This window comes from Haliaeetus albicilla, chromosome Z, assembly GCF_947461875.1.
Source record: "Haliaeetus albicilla chromosome Z, bHalAlb1.1, whole genome shotgun sequence".
NCBI lineage: Eukaryota > Metazoa > Chordata > Aves > Accipitriformes > Accipitridae > Haliaeetus > Haliaeetus albicilla.
The window spans coordinates 14790146-14817650 of record NC_091516.1 but is presented as its reverse complement, the minus strand read 5'-3'; the positions used below and the strand labels follow the sequence as shown (position 1 = coordinate 14817650).

Sequence of the window (27505 nt, the reverse complement as noted above, 5' to 3'; positions counted from 1 at the left end):
ACTATAATGCCATTTCAGCAATGATTTTAAAAAAAGAGAAACATCTGCCTATTTTTAAAACACAGCTGAATTGAAAAGATATAGTCAATGATCTGATGGGAGAGTGTGGAGACATATCTGGACTCTTCAGAGCAGTGCCCAGTGACAGCATAAGAGGCAATGGGCACAAACTGGAATATAAGAAATTCCACTTACACATAAGCAAAAATATTTTACTGTGAGGGTGGTAAAACACTGGCATAGGTTGCCCAGAGATGCTGTAGCATCTCCATCCTTGGAGATAATCAAACCTGACTGGACGTGGCCCTGTGTGGTGGGTTGACCCTGGCTGGACACCAGGTGCCCACCAAAGCTGCTCTATCACTCCCCACCTCAGCTGGACAGGGGAGAGAAAATATAATGAAAGGCTCAGAGGTTGAGATAAGGACAGGGAGAGACCACTCAACCAGTTACTATCACAGACAGAACAGACTCAACTTAGGGAAAAAATAATTTATTGCCAATCAAACTAGAGCAGGGTAATGAGAAATAAAACCAAATTTTAAAAACACCTTCCCTCCACCCCTCCTTTATTCCTTGGACTCAGCTCTGCTTCCGATTTTCTCTACCTCAATCCCCCAGCAGTGCAGGGGGGCAGGGAATGGGGGTTGCGGTCAGTTCGCCACATGTTGTCTCTGCTGCTCTTTCCTCCTCAGGGGGAGGACTCCTCACTCTTCCCCTGCTCCAGTGTGGGGTCCCTCCCACGGGAGACAGTCCTCCACAAACTTCTCCAACTGAGTCCTTCCTACAGGCTGCAGTTCTTCATGAACTGCTCCAGCCTGGGTCCTTTCCATGGGCTGCAGTCCTTCAGGAGCACCCTGCTCCAGCGTGGGTCCCCCATGGGGTCACAAGTCCTGCCAGAAAACCTGCTCCAGCGTGGGCTTCCCACGGGGCCACAGCCTCCTTCAGGCACGCAACTGCTCCAACGTGGGATCCTCCATGGGCTGCAGGTGGATATCTGCTCCACCGTGGACCTCCCTGGGCTGCAGGAGGACAGCCTGCCTCACCATGGTCTTCCCCATGGGCTGCAGGGGAATCTCTGCTCCGGCACCTGGACCATCTCCTCCCCCTCCTTCTGCACTGACCTGGGTGTCTGCAGGGCTGTTTCTCTTACATGTTCTCACTCCTCTCTCTGGCTGCTGTTTCTGTGCCCACTGTAGCTTTTTTTCCCTTCTTAAAAACGTTATCACAGAGGCGTTACCACTATCGCTGATGGGCTCAGCCTTGGCCAGGGGTGGGTCCATCTTGGAGCCGGCTGGCATTAGCTCTGTCGGACACAGGGGAAGCTTCCAGCAGCTTCTCACAGAAGCCACCTCTCCAGCCTCCCTGCTACGAAAACCTTGCCATGCAAACCCAATGCACCCTGAGCAACCTGCTGTGGCTGACCCTGCTGGGAGCTGGGGCAGAGGTTGGACTGCACCATACCCAGAGGCCTTCCAACCTCAGCCATTTTGGGGTTCAGTGACTGTGTGATGCTTGAACATGCTGGACAGACAATCATTTTCAGCTCTTTTACTGACAAAACTATGAAATTATTACATGCACCTTTTTCCAGGTCCTGCATGCATGCAGGTCCTGGGTTGAGATCTTCTGTCCCTTGCTGCAGGCTCGGGTGATAAATGAGGTGGAGGCAGAGCATTTCCCTGAGCTCTGGCTGCTGGCAGACAGGGTGACTCTGAGGCTGGTCACAGGCTGCTGTGGAAGAGGCAGTAGTCAATCTAGGTGACTTCAAGCAAACTCTTTCGTATCCAGAAAAGCAAGGAAAAACTTCTCAGGAAGGATAGTTATGCGACTGGTGCCTGCTGCAGGGTTTCTTGCAACTGCTCTTATGCATTTTATAAGGTGATTAATCCATGCAGGATGGTGAACTAGAGTAACAACTGTCTGCTCCAGTCTGATGGTAGCCATAGTCTATGCACCTAATCCCAAGATACACTCAGTGCTAACTGCACATTCACTGAGCACATCTCCATCAGGGGTGCTGCTACTGTTCAACAGCGCCAGAAAATGGATGGATCACTACTTGTCATGGCTGTAAGAATGGAAAGAAATAAATTTAAGACTTTTGCATCTAATTCTTCACAAATATTGTGAACTCTCAGACTGGGCTGTCAGGATCACTAAATAGCTAGTCTCTTCCTATTTATTCAGAAGAGAAAAAGTAATGCCATTTCCCTCTCTGCCACTATAGTTCTTGGCAACCTGCTATAAACAATTTCATACATTTTTTATAACAACTGTTCAGACGGGAATTTTCAGTGAACACATATTATATTTCCCCATTTTATCCTGTATAGGAAATAATATATAGCATAACTAGAAAAGAATGTTAAAGAAATCCTCACAATGACAATCTTAAACTATTAAAATTGTATTGTTTATATGCTTCATATCAGGATTTTCCCAGCCATCTTGGTTGCCTTCTGTCTGTTGTGTTCAAGCACTCCATCATGGTTTAACCCCAGCTGGCAACTAAGCACCACACAGCTGCTCACTCAATCCTGCCCCAATGGGATGGGGGAGAGAATCAGAAGAGTAAAAGTGAGAAAACTTGTGGGTTGAGATAAAGACAGTTTAGTAGGTAAAGCCAAAGCCATGCACACAAGCAAAGCAAAACAAGGAATTCATTCACCACTTCCCATTGACACGCAGGTGTTCAGCCATCCCCAGGAAAGCAGGGCTCCATCACCCACAACAGTAACTTGGGAAGACTAACACCATTGCACCAAACATCCCCTCCTTCCTTCTTCTTCCCTCAGCTGTATAGGCTGAGCATGACATCATATGGTATGGGATATCCCTGTTGTCAGTTGGGGTCAGCTGTCCCGGCTGTCTCCCCTTCCAACTTCTTGTGCCCCCCCAGCCTGCTCGCTGGTGAGGTGGGGTGAGAAGCAGAAAAGGCCTTGACTCTGTGTAAGCACTGCTCAGCAGTAACTAAAGCATCCCTGAATTATTAACACTGTTTCCAGCACAGATCCAAAACATAGCCTCATGTTAACTTCTGTGAAGAAAATTAACTCCATGCCAGCCAAAACCAGCACACAACTTTAGGAGCAGGTAATCTCTGTTTGTCACAGGAACAATCTTTTTGATGTCCTCAACAGAAAAATTAAACAGTTTGGCCATCCCTCAACCCTTTCTATCAGTGCCGTGCAGTGCTCCATCATGAATTTTTTTCCTATTAGCATGGGTCTCAATCGTGCAACTGACAAATGCTAACATTATGGTCTCTGAATGAATCCACTGAACTCAACAGGAGTACTCATGCTGTGTGAAGTTAAGCACACAGACATGCTTGCAGGGTAAAGGTTGTATCTGAGATGACAGGGGGAAAGCTAAGGCATTTTACAGGCCAGCTTTTAACAAGAATAGTTCAACACAAATAGGAAAAAAAGTCTTTATCTATTTTAGAGATCAAAATGAATCCATTCTTTGCTATTCCAACTAAGTTAAAAATTACTTACATCTTTTTATTTAAATATTCTTGTCATGGGGGTTGATCACAGTTTTTAATGTGTTTTTTTTTAAACCATAAATATTTTTCCCCCTTGCAACTTTAAAATGGATTAGAGCAGGAGAAAGAGATGACTTGTTCTTCCAAGGACCAAAGTAGGTGAGAGGAGTGAGAAAACATGCCTCAGCTTATTGGCAGCTGCATTTGTAGTTATCCGAAGTTGAGCCTCAGCACAGAGTCAGGATCCAGGACCGCCATATCCCCAGTTTCTGGGGCTGCAATCAGTTCTGAGCCATCTATCCACCAGGGCCAGCAATTACACCAAGGCTGTTTCTCCCCATTTTCTGTCTGTGGTCCCAGGCAAGAAACACCAAGTGGCAGCTTGACATGACCCTGAACGAGGCAGAGTCTTGAGGTGAGCATGCCCTACCCTTTCCTGAAAGCGAGACAGATCGTAGATACCCCCAGGCTTTTGATCAATAAAGTCATATTTTATTATAGCATCAGATAAAATAACTTAAATAGAAGCACCCAAATGCACTGCATGATGTGAATAAAGTGGAGATGCTTAGACATGAATACCATGTTTTCTTGGAGGAAGAGTGTGAGAGAGAAAAATAGCAGCCTTGCCTGCTAGTCCAGCAGCTGTGAGCATTGAAGAAACACCGCAAAATTTCCTCTGGGTCCCTAGGAACCTCTTTTTCTTCAGCATCTCAGAGGATTTGAGTTAGGTCTGCTCCAGTTGGAAAAAAATCTGTATTTCCCAAGGTGCCACAGTCACCAGTTGTGCTACCAATACCCCCATCCCTGCCTCCTAGACTGCACACCCAGAGCATCTCCCACAGGAAGCTACTTTTTACCTGAGCAGATCTCCCCCCATCCCACAGTGCCCATCTTGCTGTGAAGCTGCGGCCAGGAGGACAGAAGCAGGTGGGTTTCCTGGCTGCTGCCAAGTTACACCTTGGAACAAAGTTCCACTTTTGTATAGAAAGCCAAGAAAACCCAATGTCCATCACAAGGACATTGGCAAAAAAAGCATCTGCAAAAAACATCAGGTGAGGAAAGAGATTCATCTACTTTGTAACTAAAGGGGTGGTATTTTCATCTGGGTGGGAAGTGGGGAGAAAGGAACTGTTTCTATCAACTCAAATGTATTTGCTGAAAATGCTAAATAGCTAATAAATCCCAGCATAAAATACCCCCGGTAACAGGGAGGGTGTTTGGACTCCCATGAGCAGGGCAAGGCAGTCCCTGTGAGAGCATGAGCACCCAACTGTTCGAGAACCCCATTTGCAGCATTAAAGATGAAAGGCATGTTTCAGCTAAACAGAAGAGGACATAGATCAGCACTGATGATGAACCCTTTTAAAGCTAACAAAACACTAGCTAACACAACACATTGGATCTTACCTTATGACATGAGTATTTTTAGGGGTTTTGCAAAGTTAACCAGAAACATCTAGACTCAGGCCTGTGCCAAACAGGGTTGCAAACAGCTAGTAGCCACAAGCCATGTGAGAAAGGGGCTAAAGCTCTGCTATTCAGGTAGAGTGAGACAAAGGCAGACCCTCTACAGGCTTATTGGGCCACGGGATACAGCTCCTGGACTACATTTGACAGCAATATGTAAGCAAATGCCATCAAAAGCTTTTCACCTCCCTTCCTCCTAATGTCTGCAAGATTCACTGCTCCCCCTGTCTAACTGTATGGGCTGGGGCAACAGGTCTAGGAGAAGTTTACGCAGGAAAGGGCTGAAAGAGAAAAATGGGGTTGAAGGAAAGTAAGAGCTAAGCTGGCATGGAAATGAAAGCTGGACCACTATCCTGTGTGCCCAGGGACACTTCCAACAATCCACTGACCCTTTCTCACCCAGCAGCTTCCCAAACCCCAGGCCACTCCAGCCAACCATTCGCCTTAGGACTAAAGCTGCATTGTCTGCTTCCTTTACAGGAATCCCCAGGCTTCAAAATACTCTTCCCAGTATTTGTAAGACAAGATGTTTCTATTTTTGCAATGGAAAAGAAAGCCAACTGTCTTTAAGATAAAAAGTCCTACCTGCATCTTTCTTTTGCTTAGTCCTTCTCCATACTGGGAGGGATGCCGAGGAGCAGAACATTTTGAGTCTGTGTAAATACTCTGCTACCAGCAGGTCCCTAAACCTGTCTGCTTGCTATCAGCACTCTTTAGCTAAAGAGTAACCGTCTGCCTGAAAGAACTATTGTCCTTCAACGCTATATAAAACGCCAGCTCACTTGTGTTTACCTTGTGGCAAGTCCTCCCTAGTTCTTTTAGTCCTTAGAGACAAAATCTCTGCAAGTAGCATAACCCCTTCCCAAGCCAATTAACAACAGGAATGAGACGGCAAGTTACAGAATCATAGAATGGTTTGGGTTGGAAGGGACCTTAAAGATCTAGTTCCAACCCCCCTGCCACAGGCAGGGACACCTTCCGCTAGACCAGGTTGCTCAACGCCCCATCCAAACTGGCCTTGAACACTTCCAGGCATGGGGCTTCCACAAGTTTTCACAGCCAGTCTCGCAAAGCAGCCTGACATCTCATTGACCCGCGCAGTGCACACAGTGGCTCCAGGAAGAATGTGTGCGGAGACCCAAGGAGGCTCTGCCGTGAGTCCTGTTGCATCCTTCAACAAATCCCCTGTGCTCTGGCTTCCTGGCCTGAGGTTGGGTCTAAATATTTTTGCTCCCTCACAAACCTGTTGTTGGGATGAAATGTGATGAGATGTGTTGAAATCTCATGGAAAGAGCTGCAGATTGTAAAATCTTAGTTTGTATTTGTGACTCTGGCTTATATAAATGTATAATTGCAATGAAGTAACACAGTCAACCATAAACTTCACCTCTGAATCAGCACAGGCTCCACAAATTCCACACAGTGATTACAAAATATCTAATGAACTTCATCTGATACACAAGCCTTAAGTAATTAACTAAATGTCTGATAACATAAGAGTAGGATTAGGAGGGGTCCTGGCAAAAAATCCAGTGGCTTTGCCTCCTTCACAGCTCCCCATCGCTTCAGAGATAAAGATTATGGTTTCTACGGTAACTAGACACACACACACACACAAAAAAAGGACACATTGTGTAATTTGGTTTCCTGAGACTGTCAGAGCATTGTTGGGCCAGAAGCACAGCCTAAACATGATTATGAAAGAGATTTGTAATTTATTTAACCACTCATTTGAATTCACAGTCATGCTTTACATACATTTTTAGTTTTAAGGGTAATTCTCATATTTAAATGCACAGTTTCTAACAAATAGTGACACTTTAAAATTCACAGACCATTATTAAAGACACATAGAGGACAGATGGTCCTGTTGTGTATGTGCATATGTTACCACCGAGGGAGTTTGTACTTTGCTTCATGCCACATGCACACATAAATGTAAAGATTTGAATAAATATATAATTCTCCTATGATATTTATGTTTCTGTATGGTTTATGTGCATAAGTATACACAGATGATAGACCAGATTACCACTTCAGATCGCAGCCTTTCACACTGTGGAGGGGAGTAAATTATGCAGGTCTTACAGAGGTGTAAGGGCCAAAAATGATGATACGTCCAGTAAAGTTGGGGACTAGTGAGCCTTCAAAACAAAAGAGACTTAACTTTGTCTCATTCGGTATTTGCTAGCCGAGGCATGGGCACACATATGCGCTCCCACGTGGCCACTTGAGCTGTCTCTTTGTGACAGACTCCGCTCCATTTTCTTTTTTTTGGAACCAGAAGACACCATGCTGCTGCTGCAAAGCCTGCAGGGCACTGCCACCTCCTACCTTCAGGCACACCAACCGTTCTTCACCTACCTGTGGGCACTCCTGCCCTCTTCTCTCCACACTTCCAAAGCTCCGTGTCACAGCGTCTGATGAGGTGGCACATCCGCCTCTTCAGGACCCATCTTTTCCACTTATCAAGGTCTGGGTGACTCAGAGACAGCATTCCTTCCTCCACTTTCAACAGCATTTAGGTCACTAAAGCTGGGTCAGACAACTTCCACCCAGTTATCCAGGACCTAAACATGATGTTACGCAGATGTCCCAGCTGGGATGACAGCAATACATTAAACCACACTCAGGAATGTTCGCAGGCACTGGAAGGCAATTGTCAGCTCTGCTAAATTATTTGAGCCCTGGCATGTTTTTGGGCCATGCAAACTTGCACTCCTCTGGAGCATTCCCAGGCAGGGGTCTGGAGCCAGACCACTCCAGCAGCCACCCCAAGCAGCTTGCCTGCAGTCACCTTGTCTTGCCAGGATGAGGGGCTGCTTGAAGAGCTCATGGCCTCAAGTTGCGGCAAGGGAGATTTAGGTTAGATATTAGGAAAAACTTCTTTACTGAGAGGGTTGTCAGACATTGGAATAGGCTGCCCAGGGAAGTGGCTGAGTCACCATCCCTTGACATATTCAAAAAGTGAGTAGACGGGGTACTCAGAACATGGTTTAGTGGTCATGGATGATGGTTGGACTCGATGACCTTGAAGGTCTTTTCCAACCTAAATGATTCTATGATTCTATGGCCATTTCGTGACAACTGGCGTCACTGCCAGAGACCGTTCCCAGGTATGTTCAATTTACTAGTATAGACAGAGCCTTTAAGACTTTCCCAGGTCAGGGTTGATCACCCGGGTACGCTTGATGGAGCCACACTCAATGCTAATGAGCTGATTCCTTTCTAATCATTCAAGGCATTTAGTATTCATACTTACCATGAACAGAGCCAATGCCTTGCAGGTGTCTATTTTACAGATTATTAGCTGTTTTAAATCTAAATGTAATTACTTATTTTAAATTCTTACCATAAATATCAGACCTCCAGTATTAGAAGTCCTCCACATTAAGAGCCAAGCAAAGGAGTTTGAATCCATATCCAGATAAAAGTCCTCAAACAAGTAACCTGACACTCAAAAATTACACCAGTGAGTCACTCTACTAGCAGTGTGTTCATGCCCAGTGCTGCTGCAAGCATCCCAGGCCCTGGTGAAATCCAAATTTAAAAAAAACAACCACCACCCAGGTTACTGTTCAGCAAAGTGCTTGCAATGTAACTGATTTAACTTCATCCTGTTCTGTGGGAAGGCTGATTTCTTCCAGTATCCTTCATATTTCAAGATTCTCCAAGATAAGTGTTCCACTCCCCCAACCAAGACTGACTGCAAACTCCTCACACGCAGGTTAACTGAGCAGTGCCAAGGCCTGCAAGTCACTTAATACTGTGGCCCTAACTCTTTTGGGCAAATAAACACCCTGAAGGAACCTGTAACTTTCAGGGGGCAGCTGTAGTAATTTTAATAGAGGTAGATTAGAAGATTTCAGAAAAATTAATTCTTGCAGAAAGTACTACTTCCTGCTACTGCCTTGCCTTTCTCTCTCTCCCTGCCAAACAAGCACTTATAATTTCATTTCCAGGGCTGGGAACTCAGGTGCTCAGTTACACAAGTCATGCTGTACAGGCTAGTGATGGCAACTGAAGCATCACCATCCCGGCTGCAGTGTTGTGACCTCTGGACGCCTCTTTCTCTTTTACTTCCTCCTTCAGAGCTGTATAGGAAGAGGGATGAGATGGTAGGTAGTGAAACAACCCAAGCAAGCCAGAAAGACCCTGTTCCTTTGCTCCAAAGCAATGGATGCATGCTTGAGGAAAATCCTCTTCTAGGCAGGACAGCAGGTCAGTACTTAGCAGACCTGAGCAACTGAACCTCCACAGCATATGCATGAATGCCCCTGCATGACATTATTTTAGACCTGGACAGTAGTCAGCAACACCTTAAGGCCAGAGAGGTTCTAAGCCAATATAGAAAATCAATAGCATTTAAAACCAAACCAAAACAAAACCCCACCCAAAACCCCAAACCCACCACCGTGTATACACATAAAAATGTAAGTAAGCTTAGAAGATCAAAGAGTTTGGCTGTATTTGTGCATTATATAGAACTGGAATGTTTTACACACAGCCAGCATTTTTTGCCTTGAGAATAATTAGGAAGGACTCGAGATGCCTAATTGCGCTTCCAAGTCATATCAGGCACTAGCTAAACTGTACTGCAAGCACCAACAAACTTGCATTTCCTGTTCTTAAATGTTTTAACTGCTGAACTATGAGATAGAGATCATAGTAACAGCAGCAGAACAGAACAAAGGGAAGGGAAGTGCAACTGAAACAGAAGCTTAAACCAAAGCAGTAAACTGCATGTTGTTGATGTGCTTTTATTAAGAGGACATGAAAAGAACATTATAAGGGATTCAAAGCATGAGGGTGAGGAGGGAGAGGAGGAAGACAAAACACTTGAAATAAATGTTCCATGGAGAGAACATCTCTAATAATTTATTGACCTTCAGTTTCACATTGTGAAAAAAAAAAAATGCAAGTTTTACAAAACCTTAAGATGTAGTAGCAAACAAAAAGACACAACATAGACAATTTTACTTCTTCACTTGCACAGTTTTCTTTTAGCACATGAACCACATCTTCAATAGCCAGGAAAGGGAAGATTATTCTGCTCTAATCACTCTTATTCAGACAGGTGTCAGACCTAGAGAAAAGGGGCTGCACAATTATACCAGAAGAGGAAGGCTGTCCTTTGTTACATGTTTCTACAGCAACCAGCCTGCAAAATAAGAGGAACCTTCCTGTCTCATGCCAGGGTTTTTGTGTGCACTCCGCTGTGAACTGCATTTGTTTCAAAGTGTGGAGTGTTTTGCAGGACTGGAATGGTCAAGTAGCTAGCCAGGATTCCCACATCAATTCAAAGAGCAATAGCCTAGCGCATTCCCTGCAGAGCCAGAGGCCCACCCTGACTTCAGCTTCCTTCAGCCTACACACAGGAATTAATCGACGACTTGAAAGCAGACCACAACTTTGGAAACAGCTGCAGAAAATTCATCCCACTTTCGGAAGCTGCATGGTTCTACGAAACAGATTTCATAAGCTAAGTAGTTAGATGCACTGCAGCTTCACATCTGGACTCTAATCAGCTTGATGGAGAAAACAGGTCTCAAACCTATATGCCCTTATTCAAACAAGGGAGCCCCTGGGGACCCGGTTCTTCGCTTCCTTGTACCTCGTACAGTCACTAGTGCCTGGGGAGAGGACATGCAAAGCACAGGAAGTCTGATTTTACGGCTCCCTTTACACTCCTGGGAGTGATCCACAAGATGAAAGGCAACAGCAATTCAAGGCTGTCTGCTTCAACAGTGCAACGTGTGCAAGTACAGGTATACAGAAAGGAGACCTACCCTATCTAAGATGTTTTCCTATTGCTTAAAAGCCATCTAAGAGAAAAGAACCAACGCCAGGGGTAGGGAAGGAGGGGTGCTGTGGGTTTAAACATTTTTTTAATCTATCATTTCAAGAAATCAGTTTAACCACAGGAACTGTAACTGCTCACAACTAGCTGGGCCTCACCCTTTAAAAAAATGCTAATGTCTTTGCTAATTAATCAATGTTGTCTCAGTATTCACAGAACTCCAAATACCCTGTTTCTGAAATGTAAGGGTCTACTCCAAACAGCAAGTCAAATGTAAGGCAGCACAGAGAAACTTCCAGTGACCAGTGTAAATACTTTCAGATGACAAAGCTTTCACAAATACAGCTACATCACTGTCACAGAGAAAGGCAAGCATCACCAATGTGACTATTTTTGTTTTGCATGCACCTATGCAGCTGTTTACTTACACCGCAGCACACACCAACCATGTTACTGAATGTGCCAGTTAAGTTGGGCTCCAGAAACATTTAGGAAAAAACACAATACTATACACACTTCGTGACAGGATCTGGCAAAGAAAGCACCTGTGAAACATAAGCTTCTGAAATCCAGAAGAAAAAGAGTAGCTTCATCTCTGTCTCAAGACCAGACTGATAAGAAACAAGTTTATTTAAAAATCAAAGTTTGGTTTCTCAGGATTGTATCTGACGCTTCTGAGCAACCAAGTGTTTAAAGACACACCTGGCCAAGGAAAATAAAAGGCAGCAGAGTTTGAGGGCTATTTTTAAGATTAAGAGGTTTAGTTTTCTATCCCCATAAAAATTTTGCTAGAGCACTTGGGTCTTTGACACCTGGCCACTCAGATGATCATCTGAAATCCAGGTGCATGAGGCAATCCAGTCAGTGCAAAATCGCCGCTCTTCTTTTTTCTTTTCTTTTTTTTTTTCTTTTTTTTCCTTAAGACTTCATCACTAACCTATCTTGAGGTTTTTGTTTTTATTTTTGAATCACCATACTCCACTCATTCAGGTCAATGTGGCTATATTGTAGGTACCCCTCCTCCAACCCAATAAATAAATAAATAACTTTGGACAATGACTTCATCTGGGCTTGGTGTCCGGAAGCTCTTCCACAGTATTTGCGTTGCAATCAGGAAGCTGCACAAAGAAAGAGCTGTGAGAGATTTTGGCTATTTCCAGATTAGAAATTGAAAGGCATGACCAACAAATGAAATGTAGCAAGGACACCATCTACAAGACACACCACATGCAACCTGGGGAGCTGGTGGCCTGAGAAAGTGACCTCCATGGCTTCTTCCTTTAGTACGTGTGTAATTTAAGCTCCTGCTTTATAATCCTTCCATTTCCAACTGGGAAACCACCCCTCCCTTCCACCTCCAACTGTTACCCAACAGTTTTCTTTCTTTGTGCAGCAAAGCAAGTCAGCGATCACAAAATGTGCAAAACATACAACAATTCACACAAGCCCTTGCAACTTGAAGACAATCACAGGCATTGTTTCAGCATGCAAGCACTGAACAATAAATAACTATATCTACAAGTAACATAACAGGAATGGGACAGTTTGAATTACTTATAAATACAGGGAGGAAAGGGAACAAAGAGCATTTGGGGAATGTCATTTTCGTTCCCCACTGTTGCAAAAACATTTCACCACTGGTCTGCTCCTTATCAAGCGGAAGGTCACTCACTGCACATGGGACAATGCAACGCATGATCTAAGAGATGCTGTAGGCACTGCCCACAGACAAGCATGTTCCGGTTAGCAGACTTCAGCAGCAACACTGCTGTATCTTCATTCACAGCGGCATCTCGCTGCTTCAGACCTGGACTGCTTCCCCTGCAGCTGGCGCTGGGACTTCAAACCACCACAAAGAGAGGTGACAACCATTTCAAATTTCACATACAAACAGCAGAGTCCACAGAAATCGAGTGCTGTGTACTGCACAGCTCAGAGAAGTTCTGTCTCTTCTTTTTCTTCTTTGAAGGACTGATTAATATTGGCATTAATCCACAATTACTAGCACAAGGACCAGATCACAGGTTCGTCCATTCATATTTAACCATGTGCTGAAGCACTGAAGACAGTTTTTTCCCTCCCGTTCCTTCATGTCTAGGTTAGATAATTTACAAGGTGCAGATGATTTTCTTCAAATGCAAGAGACACTGAACGATTTTTTCTTCGTTAAAATCTTTCTCCAGATCTGAGGTTCCAATTCTCTTCTCCAAAAAAGGAGTAAACTAAAAGCAGGGGGGAGGGAGGGAAAGAGAGAGAAAGACTTAAAGGGTTTGTCTAAGACAATATACCACCAGGTTTTTGTTAGATGTCAAAGAAAATCTAAAAGTTAGGCTTAGGATACAATCCAGTTGATGGACTTCCCTGCCCCCCCCCCCCCCCCCCATGTGCCTGTGCAATAGCCAACTACTGATAAATAAACCAGCCAAGAACATAATTATTTAGGGTCAGATTCTGCCTTTATTATTCTATTAGCCTTGCACTGCAAACCACCCTACTGATGCCAGAAAGGCTGTTTAATTTTTTGGCTATAAGTTCAGTCATTTGAAACCTCAATCAAACTGGCCCAATACAGTTCAACGTGATGGGCTCTGCATCCTGCATACTTCAACATTTCTATGTTCCCCCCAAATTTTAAAGGTTTGTACATTTGTTTTAAGCGAACATAATCTTGTGCAACTTCTCTTCCACAAGAGCCCACATGAGCACTTAGTGCAAAGAGTTTTTTCTGTCCCTGGGCCAAAGCAAACCTGGCTGGAGTAAAGCAGAAGGGGAGGTGAAGGTGTCTCACCCCAATGCCTCCATTCACCATGAAGAATTCTGAATTGAATTTATTCACAATATAGAAAGGGACATATAATCCTCCTACTTAAAACATATCTACTATTCATTACAGCAGAAGTCTGCCTCATTTCTTTTCACACAGCAATGCACCATGCATCAATAATTCCATCCTAGAGTCCTTTATAAAAAATTGATTAATTATTCAAGAAGACATTCAGCCTTTGGATGCTGAGATTGTGCTTTGCTTTTTCACTGTGAAGCTGTATTGAAGTGCCAGCTTCCAAACCATCATCAGCTCACAGTCATTTCTGACAGCACTGCTAGAATTTTAGGAGGCAAATCCTACATCATTACAATGCAAAGGAGCTCCAGTGAACTCACAGTTCATCTGAACATACCACATCTCTCAAGCTGTGATGTCTAAGAACAACAGGGAACACTCACAGGAAACACCACAGCCTACATAACAGCCCAGAGCATCAAGCCTCTTTGCAACTGTGGGCTTGAAACACACTATCCTCATTATGTCTAAAAAAAGGTCTCTGCACTTAGTGTTGATTAGTCTTTTCTAGACATTCTTCAGCATAGCATGCTCTTCTTCCCACTGAAACAGACTATCAACACTGATGCCAAAACAATGTTCCCTATCATGGGACGAACTTTAAAAAAAAAAAATTATAAGCAATTCTGAAATGGAGGGGGGGGAATCCCCAACCTACTCAAAAACCCCAAGTTTGAGGAACGAGACAAAGCAGCAGACTGAAGTCTTCCTAAAAGCTGTCAGACTGGGGCCACACAGCACCATGAAAACAGAGGGTAATCAGAAGTAATTTCCGTTTTGTCCCTCCCACCCACTGACAAAGCAGCAGGAGTCAGTAGAAAAAAAAAAAACCCAACAAACTACTTGCTGGATGAGCATACAGCATTGGAGAGAGTTCCGTCTACGGCTGCGTTCAGCCAGTTATCTTGTGTGTTAGTTAAGCCAGTTACCTTGTGTGTTAGTAAAGCTAAAATAATAGCTTTCAATAAGATACTGCAAAACAAAGGAAAGCTTTTTGCACCGTTATATTCTGAGGACTCTTTTTCAAAATAAAACACTCCCCCTCACGTACTGTAAACTTCAGAACAAATAAGTCAGTCTCAGAAGAATAAGTCAGTATTTTTCTTGGCACAGACTTGAGTCCGGGCATTCAATACTGCTGCTTTGATAGCACTGAGAACTGCTGAAAATCAGTAATAATGGAAATTAACTGAAGACGTCAAGACGTTGGTCCCAGCTAGGAAGGAAGCCACTGCGCAGAAGTCTGGGCTTCCATTTGCTGGCTGTTGGGGGTGTGATTACTCCTAGCACCCAGGATCTGGTAAGTCTCAAGGGTTTGCCCTGCTTTCGCAAGAGAAAGTTTGGGAAAAATGAAGCAAGGATAGGAGAGAGGGCAGTGTCTTCAAGACAGCCACCCACCTGGGACAAGAGCAGCTGATAGCACAACACAGCACAGTTTGACACTAGATTTCCACGTTGACCTGCTGCTTTGCATGGGCCCAACCTTGCATTCTTTACTCAACCAAAGCTCCCAGTCAGCTGAAAGACAGCTACAGGATGAATCCTCAGTGCACCACAGAGAAAGGAATTTCACAACTACCCTACATTTCTAGATATATACTTCTATCTACACTGCTTCAAAGACATTTGGGTTTCGTGTTTACTGCAAGAGTCAGGCAAATGTCTCCAGCTGAAAAAAAAAAAAAAAAAGAAAAAAAAAAGATCTGTCCAAACAGAAGAACCTAGGGAAGTCTTCATACACAAGCTGCTCTTCCCATTTTCTGGAGAACCTCCATCAGTCTGGACTTCTAGGTAACTTAGATGTAAATGCAGAGCTTGTTTAATTACTGCAACTATATTTATTTGCCTTGTTCCTTCTAACCTGCTTGCCTTCATGGTTACACTATACACTGTTCAAATCCAAAAAGAAATTACCACAGGGAATGGATTATTTAGGATTAAGCATGCCACTATATTTGTTTGGTTGGCTGGTGGTAACTTTGATTCTGTACTAAAATCTCAAGGGGGGAGTGGGGGAAAAGAACAACACAACATTAAGGGGAGTCTGCCAGATTTGTTGCAAAATACACAGATAATAGTTCTGGAAAACGTCAGTGACTTATTTTAAGTGGTGTGACTCTAGAAAAGATAAAAATAAGGAAGAAAAAAATAATAGTTGAAGTAACAGTTAGTAGTTAGCATGAAAAAACAGATTTGAAGAATATTAGCAATATGTTTAGGTACCTAGATTTTTTAGTGGTTTTTTTTTCATTAACCTTTTCTCCTCTCCTCCCAAAAATGAGAAATTCACACCAACCAACCAAGCAAGGCCAAATTCAGACTTGCTTGTGAGAAGATACAATGCTGAAGTTGCATCTAGTAAGAGCTTGGCCCATTATATATAATTAAATTGTTTTGGAACAGTGTGTGCTATAGACTGGTAATTATTTCAGCCAGCAATATTAATTATATGTCATCCTGACACTATATCTCCTCCAACATATATGACCATAACTATTTTGAAAAATCTGCATTTTAAAGTATATCAGTGGAGCAAATGCAACCTTAGCCCATGCAGGTGCCACAATGCTGTCTAGGGGATGGAAAATTAGGCCTGAAGTGCCTGTGAAACACTTTTCATAAGGCAGCAAGTTTCCCCATAGGCTGTCTGCATGGAGAAGCATGCTGTCTGCCCAGAAATTCAAGTGAATTCACTATCAGGCTTCAGATCAGAATTTACAGTATCTTTTGGGGCACTGTTACTGGATATAGAGAGTGACCTAGCCTCTGTCATCAGGAAAAGGGCACTAAACCATTGTTTAGCATTCATTTAGTATTTAAACGCAGAGCAGGATTCAATTTCCAAAAGATTATCTGCATTTCCCCACAAGTTGAAAATGTTGGTTTTGTTCAGTCCTTTACATCTAAATCATATGGGAAAAGTCCCTGTAAAGAGAAGTGGGTGCAAGATATGCGACAAACTACTTCCAGCATCTGGCTTTGTCACAGACATGGTGCCTGGCTTACAACAACCTGTGAATGTACGTGTCTCAGTTGCTCCAGCTGTAAAACTGCATTGAATATACTCACCCTCCTCACAGCTGCTGCTGAAAAGCTTTGTGAAAAGCATTATTACAGTGGAATTCAAAGGTGTTATTTCTTACCTGATAATTTGTAATTGCAACATACACACAATTATGAGGGGAGGTGCTTCCATGTGCTGACAAAAGCCGTTGGAATTAATGAATAGGGCACAGTTGTTATGCTGTTCCATACATCTAACGTGGGATCGTAGCAGTCCAATGTTTTGCACCTCTGAATGCCAAAGTAGCCTCCAACGACATACAATTTGTTTCCAGATGCCACTGCATGGCAGCTCATTCGCTTAGCTGTCACATCTCCCACCTTAGTCCACTGGTATGCCTCACTGTTGAATTTATAAGCAGAGCACGCAGAGAATTCGGTATCTCCACCCATAATAAAAATCTGGTTACCCAGAACAGCTGCAGCTGTGTAGCGCCAGGGCTGAGGGCAGGTGGCTGGTACTGTCCATCTGTTTTCACACTGATCATAGCACTGAACTTTGGGCAGCTTGTCATGGCTAACACTGGTACCTCCGAAAGCAAACAGCTTAAGCTTTGCGCTTACTACAGCTGCATTGCTTACTCCCTCTCGCAGTGGGGCAACCATAGTCCATTTGTTGGTCACGGGGTCGTATTGTTCTACTTGCTTTAAGGATACTGAAGGGGAAGCTGGAAGGCAACCAGTTGCTGCGGTGTGTCCTCCTACTACATACAAACAGTGCTTAAGCTCAGCAGAACCATGCCCAAACCTAGCCACCAGCATGGGAGCAGCCTTCGACCACTCCTCGTGAAGGGTGTCATACACCCACACGTCTTTGGAGACTCCGTTTTCTGACCCTCGCCCCCCAGTGATATACACTTTGCAGCCTATGGCGCAAGCACTGAACTCTTTCCGTGGACTTGGTATGTCAGCCTTTGGAATGATCTCCTTTGCCTTTTGGTCCACCAGGTACAGCTTGTCACACATAAAGGTTTGGCCACCCAGAAGAAAAAGCGAATGGCCAGTTTTACGGGGTCTTGCACACAAACTAGTGACCACTCCATCATTCTGTAAGATCTTTAACTTGCATCGTATCGATTCTTCTACAATCTCTTTGCTTTTCCTTTGCTTGGTGATAAGTTCTTCCATGGCCACATTCTCCATAAGGTATATGGCTGGCAAAAGGGCCAGTCTCACCGTCTGCAATAGCTCAGGCAGGTAACAGTGACGCTTACTCAGGTCATAGCTGACCCAGTTGATAGCTGATTCATACACCAGCCTTTCATCTTCGGTTTCTAACTCTTCACTGGAAAGGAGCTGCACTACCATGTCTTTTGGCAGCTGGAGAAAGTCTTCGCTTTTACTGATACTCTGGAAGTTGCTAAGGCACATCCTCCAAGAGAGTTCATACAGCTTGGTGCACTGGTGAGCATCCGACAGCAGCAGCATCCCAAGACAGTTGGTGGGATGAAGGTTTTTCTCCAGAAATTCTGCACAAGCATCCCGAATGTCCTGAAACTCCAGCATGTCACCAGCCTCCAGCAGTGACTCTGCATTCTCCTCGTTGATGATAACCCTGGAGGAATACGCATAGTCCAGAAGAAGCTCCAAGACCTCTGGGTGAATCGAATTATGAAAGTTGACTTCACTGTCCTGGCTCTCTTTCAATCCTCCACTGAACATTGCTTCAAAATAGCGGCTACAAGCAGCTAGAACGGCTCTGTGGCAGGGGAATGACCTGTTCCCAGCATGCAGAAGTACATCTGTAAAGAGACGTTGCTGACGCAGAAGGTTCAGGTGAGTAAGGACACTATCAGCATAGGATGACTTGTGGAACAAGTATATGTTTATGGAGCCACTACTGGCCCTAGATTTGCGATTTTCATGCATGCTGACTGACATTTTCTTTCACACCTATAAACAAAGAAAAAAATGAATAAGATCAATGAGACAGTTAAATTCATTATTGTTTTTACATATCAAAAAGTGTATCTATTATTCACTATAAAACATGGAAAAAAAGCCTTAATTTATTAGGTGAGTGGACAGCAAATTGCATCTACCTTTGGCATGTGTTTTTTTTTTTTTTTTTTTTTGTAAGATGAGTTTCATAAATGACATACTCTAAATTTGTTGCCCAAGAGCAGGTTTGTCTTGGGAAACCTGATCTCCAACTTTCATAGCAATACAGTACGCAAGTAAGTCAGAGGGGAAAGAAAAGGAACCAGGACTGATTTTCTCACCCTTCCCCAACCTAGACCAGCTGATTCATTACATACGTACACATGCACATGCTTGAAACATTCTCCTGTACTGAATCATAGCAGGAAGAGCTACCAGACAGAATACTTAAGGAATGTCAAAAGCTGCACGGGGAACAAAAACCTACTAATCCCATTAGGAAGCTTTCCTTTGGTATAATGATTCCATATGCAACAGCAGAGAATGAAAAAAAGAGAACTTTATAATAAAAGCCTAGCAACGATCATAAATTTAGACTTGCGAAATCATAAAAAAAAATGACGAGTGAATTTTAGAGATTAGATCTTGAACTCTGCTGGCAGCCACCTGTTATAGTGATGCAGCATATACATGGGCAGAGTCAGCAGAAAAATGTGTTTTGATTATCAGCTAAAGTCACCAAGGCATCATCGCCTCTGAAGCTACCTTGAAAGTCAGGTATTCAGAGCACAAGCCATCAGTTCATTTCGAGGTTTGGAAGAGGCATAAAACAAAAGACATATCCTATCCTACCCTACCCTATTCCTAACAAACACAATGCTGTTTGGTCCCTCTTTGGAGGTGAACATTACTGTTACCTGCCATGATATGCAGGTCTATGTATGATTACAGCAGCAAGTTTTCAGATTTAATTAAGAGTCAAGCCAAAACAGTATGGAGTATAGGGAAACAGAGGAATAGTGGCAGCCATAGAAAGCTAATGGCCATAAGCCACAGTGCAAATAATAGGAGACAAAGCATACAGAGCCCAGTGCAAGCTGTGGCTGTGACCACTAGTGTAATAATCTTGCTTCTCTCTCCCCAAAATGCAGAGGAAGCTTGGAGAAAGATGAGAACCAAACTTCCCTAATTACCATGATATTCACATGCCCAGAGTCCCTTTTACTGCACCTTCAAATAAGGAACAGGGCAAAAGCATACCTGGGAAGTGCCCGATGCTCAAAGTCAGAGCATGACCTGGGGCCAGTTGTGGAGGTTTTTAATGTGGATATACTTCCCTCTCTCACAGACTCAAACATTTTCATATTCCTGAGCATGTTTAAGCAGTACAGAACTGTACAACTCTATTCCCACATTTCACGCTTCAAGATGACACAAGACCTTTACAAGCCTCAAAAAAAGCATTTTTTTAACAAATACATGTCTTTTTCTAGATTCATACGACCAGAACCTTCAACAAAATCAAAACCATATACGATTAATTTGGGCAGCGGACTCCATTTCAAAACAAGGGATCTGTGTATAGGGAATATGCAACACCTGCAGATTAACTGCAGCATAGCCAGTACCATTCTCCTTGCTAGCTGTGCTAACGTACAGAATAATTGATTTGTCACATCCAGCAGCAAGTTTGTGATACACCTTTCCCTTCAGTCACAGCAAAAAAGCCCCTCAAACCAACATCAATTAAGGAACAAAGAGACACCTTACTGTAGAACTACCGTAGCCCATTTCCTTTAATCTGAAACATGACTTCATGATGAAACTTAACCAGGATTGAAAAGAACAAGCAACACGGCTCAATATACAGTGCTTAATTCAAAATCCTCCAAAACAGAGAGGAATCCTTACTCTACCCTGCAGAAGTTTGGAAAGGTATTTTACTAATGCTCCCTAGACCAACCTATTAAATGTACTAACACTAAGCACAGAACAACTTAAGGAGGCTGGTAGTCTTCACAACACAAATCCTTTTACAAGGAAAATTAAGTTACCTTTAATGCAATTGTATGGTCTGGCAAAAAAAGACTCAGATGGCATTCAAGGATCCTGAGCACTAATCTCAGACTAAAATTACCCACTTAATCTATAGCCAAAAGGATTATACTGACCATATACAGGTTGAAACCTGCTGGAACTGAAGGATTACAGAAAGGGTCATGGCTTGAAATACTAGCACACAAACAGTTGGGAGACACAGATGGGAAGACGAACCCTTTACTGGCGAAGCACCCCCTGCAATTTTTTCAAACTTTTGCAAGCACTTTACCATTTTAAATGCTATTATGATGCAGTGCAAAGCATTCGCTGGATCTCTACAGACTGGTTTCCTCACCACGGAGCAGGACAGGAGCTAAACACCCACTAATCAGAGACAATAGGGTCACCAGGATCTGAAGATACTCATTGCCCCCCTGCTCTCCATCCCAATTAAGTGAATGTGTAGACATCACAGCCTAGGCATGTCAGGATCTCTATGGAAACACAGCTCCCCTCCTTTCCCCCCACATATTGGGGTAATTCAGAGTATACTGAAAACTTTCTTTTATCATGCACACAGGGTTCAGAAACAGGGCAGGTAAAGTTCATGTCAGACGCCGCGAATGCGGGCGTTCAGATCTTTCAGCAGGCTCTGTACTCTAGTGAGCACCACTTGCTCAGCATCATTCAGAATGAGCCCATAACCACAACAAAATACAGGCAAACATAAAACACCCACCCTGCAGTTATGCATACGTTGGAGGCTAGTGAGCTACAGACCATATGCAGAAGAACAGATCACTGCGCGTTACCCAAGCCCACCCACAGCCATAGTAACGAACACCACTGTAAAAAAAAAAAAAAGGAAAAAAAAAAAGGAAGGTAAGATCCACTCTCAAACAGCTACTGAATAAGGCACTCAGTGTTTCACCCCACCAAAATAGAAGATTTGGTCTTTCAGTGAGCAATCCCATTTCTCATGAAGCACTTGCAGATTTCACGTACGCTGGTCTTTAACTGTTCCAGTAACATTGCCTTTATCATCACAATGTCATCTATTGACAAGAATTCAAAATATGCCAATTCACATTTAAGATAAGCTAACATATTTCCCGAAACAGAACAAAGATACATATCTATCCACATCTTTTTCCTCCACTGTGGTTGCTGAGATGAGTTCACACATCGACTAGTCGAACAAACACCCTTAACAAGTAATTATCATAATTTACTAACAGGCTCTGTTTCTGTAAACATGTCCTTTTGCAGTGTCTGACAATTAGCTCAGTCCAGAATTTTACAAGAATATTCAAATGTATAAATGACATCTCCGATTTCTCTATTTGGTGTTGGAAATTATGCAAGCCTCAAATACTTTGGCAGAAGTAATTTACAGTCAGTGAGCAAATGTTCATCTTGAGTAGTATGAGTCAACTCCCTTCAGGCGTTTTTTTCCTTAGAAATAATAATATTTGTATGTAAAAGACAAGAAGTGGTCAGTAAATTACAGATATAGATTTTATCTAGGAACAGAGGTTGAACCAAGACTTTGATTTATAATTACACTTCAACAGGCTACTTGTCGCAGCAGCCCAGTAGTAAACACTGCTTTAAGACTAAACAACAGACTCCCTGCCCTACTTCTTAACAGCTCTGCAGCATGCAGGTCTCAGCCTAAATCAAATGAAAAATTAAGTATTTTCAAATTACTGACACATCCCTGATGTAGGCTCATTTTAATACAACTCTAATTACATGGTGGTAGTTGCGTTTTTGTTTAGCATCACTGAAACAGCTGAAGGAGAGGAAATCTGCTAAACATCCTGTAGAATTCAACTAACACGGCTTTCAGCGGCTAAATCTGCAGCGATACTAGCAGTTTTGCAGAGCCAAACCCTGACCCTACCCGAAGTCCTCCAGCACAAACTCGGTGGCTTCCTAGGACCTGCAGCGAGATGGAAAGCAGAACACGCTGCTCCTGCTAGGAATGCACTACTGCTCACCACACGCAGACAAAGAAACCCAACTCTAAATCCCCCCCCTTCACTCCATCACAACGCCTAAACAACTCCGCCTCTGAAAAGAAACGTGCCGGGTTTCTTCCCAACCCGACGAAGAAACAGCCCGAGAAGTTAAAATGCATTCGGTTTCCTCTACAGGGCAATAACCACGTGTGAAAGTTTCCGTAGCAGCGCAGGGAGGGCAGCGCCGCAGCCAGCTCCGGGAGCAGCGAGGCGCTCGCCCCTTCCCCTGCCCTGCCCCTCGCCCGCCGAGGGATGCTCCGGACCTCCAGGGGCCCCGAGGAGGGCTGAAGCCCACCGGGGAGGCTAGCAGCCTTCCTAACAGGAGCCGGCGCCTTCCGAGCACAGCCGCACGCGAGAGGCGAGAGCGACGGCGGATGCCTACCCACCGGCCGCCCGGTGCCCCGCTGCCGGCAGAAGGGGCGATGCTCCCCGGCGCTGCGGGCAGAGCGGAGGAGGGCCAGGCTCCGGCCGTGCCGGGGACCCGCAGGGCGGCCCGGCTCCAGCCGGAACGGAGGCGCGGCACCGCGCCGCACCGCCCCGCGGGCGCGGACTTATGCGCGGACCCACGCCGCGCCCGCCCCGGGCGTGAGGCGGCCGCAGCCCTGCCCCTCCACGCCGGCCCGGCTCGCCAGCCCCTCCGCGAACCCGCGCTGCCCACCCGCCTCCCCAGCAGGGCCGGCGCCGCAACAGGTCGGCGGGCACCGACTTACAGCAGCGGCTCCTGGGCGAGCGCCGACGTCCCCCTCTGCCTCCGCGGGCGGCGCAGCACCGCGCATGGGAGGGGAGCGCGGCTGCCGGCGCGGCGCGGCTCGGCGATACCGCGGAGAGGCGGTCGGGCAGGCTGCGCTCGCCGGGAGCCGCGCAGCGCCGGGCGGAGGTGGTGCCGCTGGCGGGAGGCGGGCCGCGGAAGGAGGGCGGGCGGGAGCAAGGGAAGAAGCGGGCGGGCGGCCGCTCCTGCTGCTGGCACTGCCGGCGCAGCTCTGCCCCGGCGGCGGCGCGAAGAAGGGGTATATGGGCCGGGGGCGGGGGGAGCGTTTATGCAAAGCGGGTGAGTGACAGGCGGGGGAGGGGCGGGGCGGCACGGCGCGGCGCGGCGCGGCACGGCACGGCACGGCACGGCGCAGCGCTCTCGCAGGAGTCGCTGCCCCGGCCGGCGGCAGGAACGGCGCAGCGGTGCCCCCGCGCCGCCTCGCTGGGGGCTGCGGGACGGGCCTCCCCGGCCGGTCGGCCGGCCGGTGTCCCGGGCCGAGGCGGCGCGGCGGCCCCGCGGGGTTAGCCGGGCCAGCCCCGCGCAGTGCCGCCGCGGGCACCGGGCTGCCGGCGGCCGCACCGCTCGGAACGAGCGAGGGGGCGCGCCCCGCTTTGCGGACGCCGAAATCCCTGGACGGGGCGGGGGGGGGGACGACGGGACACGGCAAGAGCCCCGCGGAGGGTGCGGAACTAACTGCGCGGAGGGGCCCGCAGGCGCCGGGGTCCGCGCTGCCCCTGGCCCGCATGGCGTGCCGCGGCGGCCGAGCCCGGGGAGGAGGCGAGCGGAGCAGCCGCGGGGGAGCGGCCGGCAGGGGCCCGAGGGAGCCCGGGGTCGCGGGCGTCGCGGGGGGCCGAGCGCGGCGCGGAGCAGCGCGCTTCCGCTGCGCGCTCGTGAGGCCTTGGCAGCGCTGCCGCTTCCTTCGTAGCTGCACGCCGGAGCGGTTCAAAGCTGAGCCTGGCTTTAATTATTTCCCAATTAACAAAGTATGAGAAAAACGCACTTGTGCAAAAGGCCGATTTCAAAAGTAAACATCTTCTAGACGTAACAGCCGTGTTTACATAATGGTATCGTGCCGCTCTCCGCAAGAAGAATAGAGGATGCCATCCTAAACACCGTACATACTGCTGATTTGCCTTTTGCTAATACCATTTAAAGCCATAAAAATGGTTTTAGTCTAAAGAGCCTTCGAGGAAGATTAAGAGCAATTATTGTACTCCCACCAGCAGGAAAGTCCTAGCTGCATCTGATAGTTTGGAGAATCCGTTCAGTTCCTCATAATGAGACGTCACTCAAATTTCTCCTGTTAAAAAAAGCCCTGCAAGCAATTCGCTAACATGCAGAAGGTTACTGGTATTCCTGTGACTGGACTCCAGAGTCTGCGGAGAAACACACACTTGGTGTACAGCAGGACACATCTGAAATTCCACAGAGCCTGGGGGCATACGCAAGCCTGGAGAGCATGGCTGAACAGGGAGCAGATGAAAGAGTAATTTGTTTCATAGATTATTTCTTTTTACAATACTGTTTGATTGCAACGTGAAGTATTGCAGATTTCAAGGTCTAAAAATGCTGCACATCTGTATGTAATAAAGTATGTTTCAAAGCTGTTTAGGTGTGAGAAGCTGTTGGACGTTGTAAATGACCTTACGCAAGGGGTATTCACAGACACCAGTGATCACCTGAGTCCTGTACCTCTGAGGATTTTGGATTAGACTCTGAGTGTTCGACCTTTGTGGCACATTGGATTGTCCATGTTTTGAGTCTGGGTTTTCCCTTTCATCATAGCATTTCCCATAAAATGCCTTGATCCTGTTTTCTCCCATTTTCCCCCAACAAAACCCTGCAGAGATTCCACCCAAATCCTGTCCCCTTAGAGCTAATTCCCTTATGGTGAATCTTCCGTAGTCTGGTGTCAGAAGGTCAGATTATATCATCCTATGCAACTGAAAACACAGGGGACGCATCACTTCATACAGTGTCAGGACAAACTTCAAACAGGCAGAATTACCACCATGAGTGAAAAACAGAAAGGGTAGAGTAATGTTACCTAATCTATCGCTCAGCAACATCTGAACTGTAAAAGCGATTTTGAGCATGGCTATGAGGAATGGTCAGTGAAAAATGAGGTCTCTAGAGAGGACAACATATGGGGCTTACATGGCTACCCACGGCGTGCAGATTTGGGCAATACTCTGCATGAACAGAATGAGGCAATAATCCTGTAAGAGAGTGACCAGATGAAGTACTGATCTTCCTTGTCCTCCATAAAATGAGGAACCTGTTGGAAGTTAATCAGGGCAGAATGATAGGATGATGCCATACGTCATCTGTTGGGGAAACAACTACACAGCCAGACAGCCCCTTCTGTGTGCATGTAACTCAGCGCATATGCACTGTGTAAAGCAGTGCAACTGGTGGGAGCAGAGAGGGAGAAGAAAAAGTAACTCCATAGTCCTCTGCCTGTAATTCCACAGCTAGAACACTTACAAACCACAACAGCAGTTCTCTTGAACGTGCTCACAGGAGCCCCTATTTATGTTCAGGTGACAAAGAGCATCCAAAATGCCTCTGCTCTTTTCTGCACAGGAGTTAAAACTAGGTTGCTCTGGCTGAATGCAGCTTAGAACACATTTAGCGTAAGAATGCTTGCATGGCTAGCATGGAAGAAACACTCAAGAAATTAACCTGGTCCAAAGCAAATCTTTGGCCTGGTTTATGTTGGTCTAAGAACTAAGCCAGGTCACATTTAAACACAGTTCCGGTTAAGCCAGTTTTGTAGATGGGCCAATCTGTATTTTGACACTGCTGAAAACAAAGCTGGCCTAGCCTATCCCAGGACATAGTTTAACATGCCCACTGAACTAGTTTAAACATGTTTCTCCTAGTATTCATATGCCAGGATAGATAGGATCTTTGAAGTGTTGCTAAATACCATGATTTTATCAAAAATCGTAAGATAATTGGCCCTTTTCTCAAAGTCCCAGCTTCTAGAGCCATGTGAAATTGATAATCTCTTAGGGTTGGTTTTATTGTTTGGGGTTTTTTAAATACGAAGTCTGAAAGAATGACTATGTGGAATGGAAGTGTGGCCTTCGAAAACTCAAAGCTTGTAGAACCCCAGATATTTTCAGTTTTCATTTCTGGAATCGTAAGTGCCACATTTGACTCTGAAAAAAATTGGGGTAGCAAAAACTTCTTTGTTCAACTCAAATCCAGCTTGCTATGCAGAGAAGCGCTGCTGTTTTAACTAAATGAGTTTCACCTCACACTTTATTTAAATTGGTTTGGCTTCTGTGTTGAGACAAGTTCTTGGATCCTTGAATGTATAGCAAACTTTATAATATGGCTTTATTGACACTTAAATGTTTTGCAGGCATACCTATGCAGCTAAAAAATCTTCCAGGCTACCCTAGCAACACCAGCAAGAGTTCTAATGCTGGCAGAGCTGCACCAGCAAAATAATCTGTTTACCAGTGCAGGTTATTTCATTCAGGAGATGGAAATACATTTTTTGTTTTGTTTTATTAGTATCAGCTGCATCTACACTAGCAGGGTTTGCCAGTACAGCTATCTTGGCAACGCTTTTAAATGCAAACAAGCAGTATGTGCCCGCAGCACAGGCTGAGATCTCATTTTTAATGCTATTAAACAGCTGTGTCTTGGGCTTTTGCCTTGTTAGACTCTTTTTAACCACATTATTTTGTTCAGCTGCTAAATAAACAGCATGGGGTTAAATGTATTAGTGTAATTTATCTTCATTCCTTCCTAATTTACACTTTGAATGAATTAATTAGAATGATCTAATTAACACTGTACAATAGCAGTACCAGTGCCAGAGGTCTCCCAGGGGGATGGGGCCAGGAACACCCCTCAGTGACCCACACCTGCTTTCCTTATCATTTGCCTGTGATGGGCTTCTCCAGCCTGGCCTGCAGTCAGAGGTTTGAGCTGATACAGCCCAACGTGGTACCATGCTTGTTTAGTGCCAGAGATGTATTTAAAGTGTTTGGTGGGAAGTCAACATTCAACAATTCTTAGCAACAATTATGCCAGCTTGCCCACTAGTTTGGGGGGGGGGGGGTAGAAACCCCTCTTTGCCTGGTTCTCCTTTTCACACTTCTATGTATGTTTATTTTTCAAA

General features: G+C 45.3%; 2 protein-coding genes across 2 annotated transcripts in view; one reads left to right on the top strand and one right to left on the bottom strand.

Moving 5' to 3' along the window:
- Positions 1–9707: 9707 nt before the first annotated feature.
- ENC1 (ectodermal-neural cortex 1) lies at positions 9708–23531 on the bottom strand. The gene is made up of 3 exons (XM_069777037.1): positions 23324–23531; positions 16749–18561; positions 9708–12985 (listed from the first exon to the last, which is right to left on the bottom strand). Exon 2 carries the CDS (start codon positions 18547–18549, stop codon positions 16780–16782), a length of 1770 nt encoding a protein of 589 aa, XP_069633138.1. The 5' UTR covers positions 18550–18561; positions 23324–23531; the 3' UTR covers positions 9708–12985; positions 16749–16779.
- Positions 23532–24300: 769 nt separating this feature from the next.
- HMGCR (3-hydroxy-3-methylglutaryl-CoA reductase) overlaps positions 24301–27505 on the top strand; it is a 319565-nt gene continuing 316360 nt past the window's right edge. The window contains exon 1 of the mRNA XM_069776212.1: positions 24301–24304. The gene's annotated coding sequence lies outside the window, so the exon portion shown is untranslated. The remainder of the gene's footprint in view (positions 24305–27505) is intronic.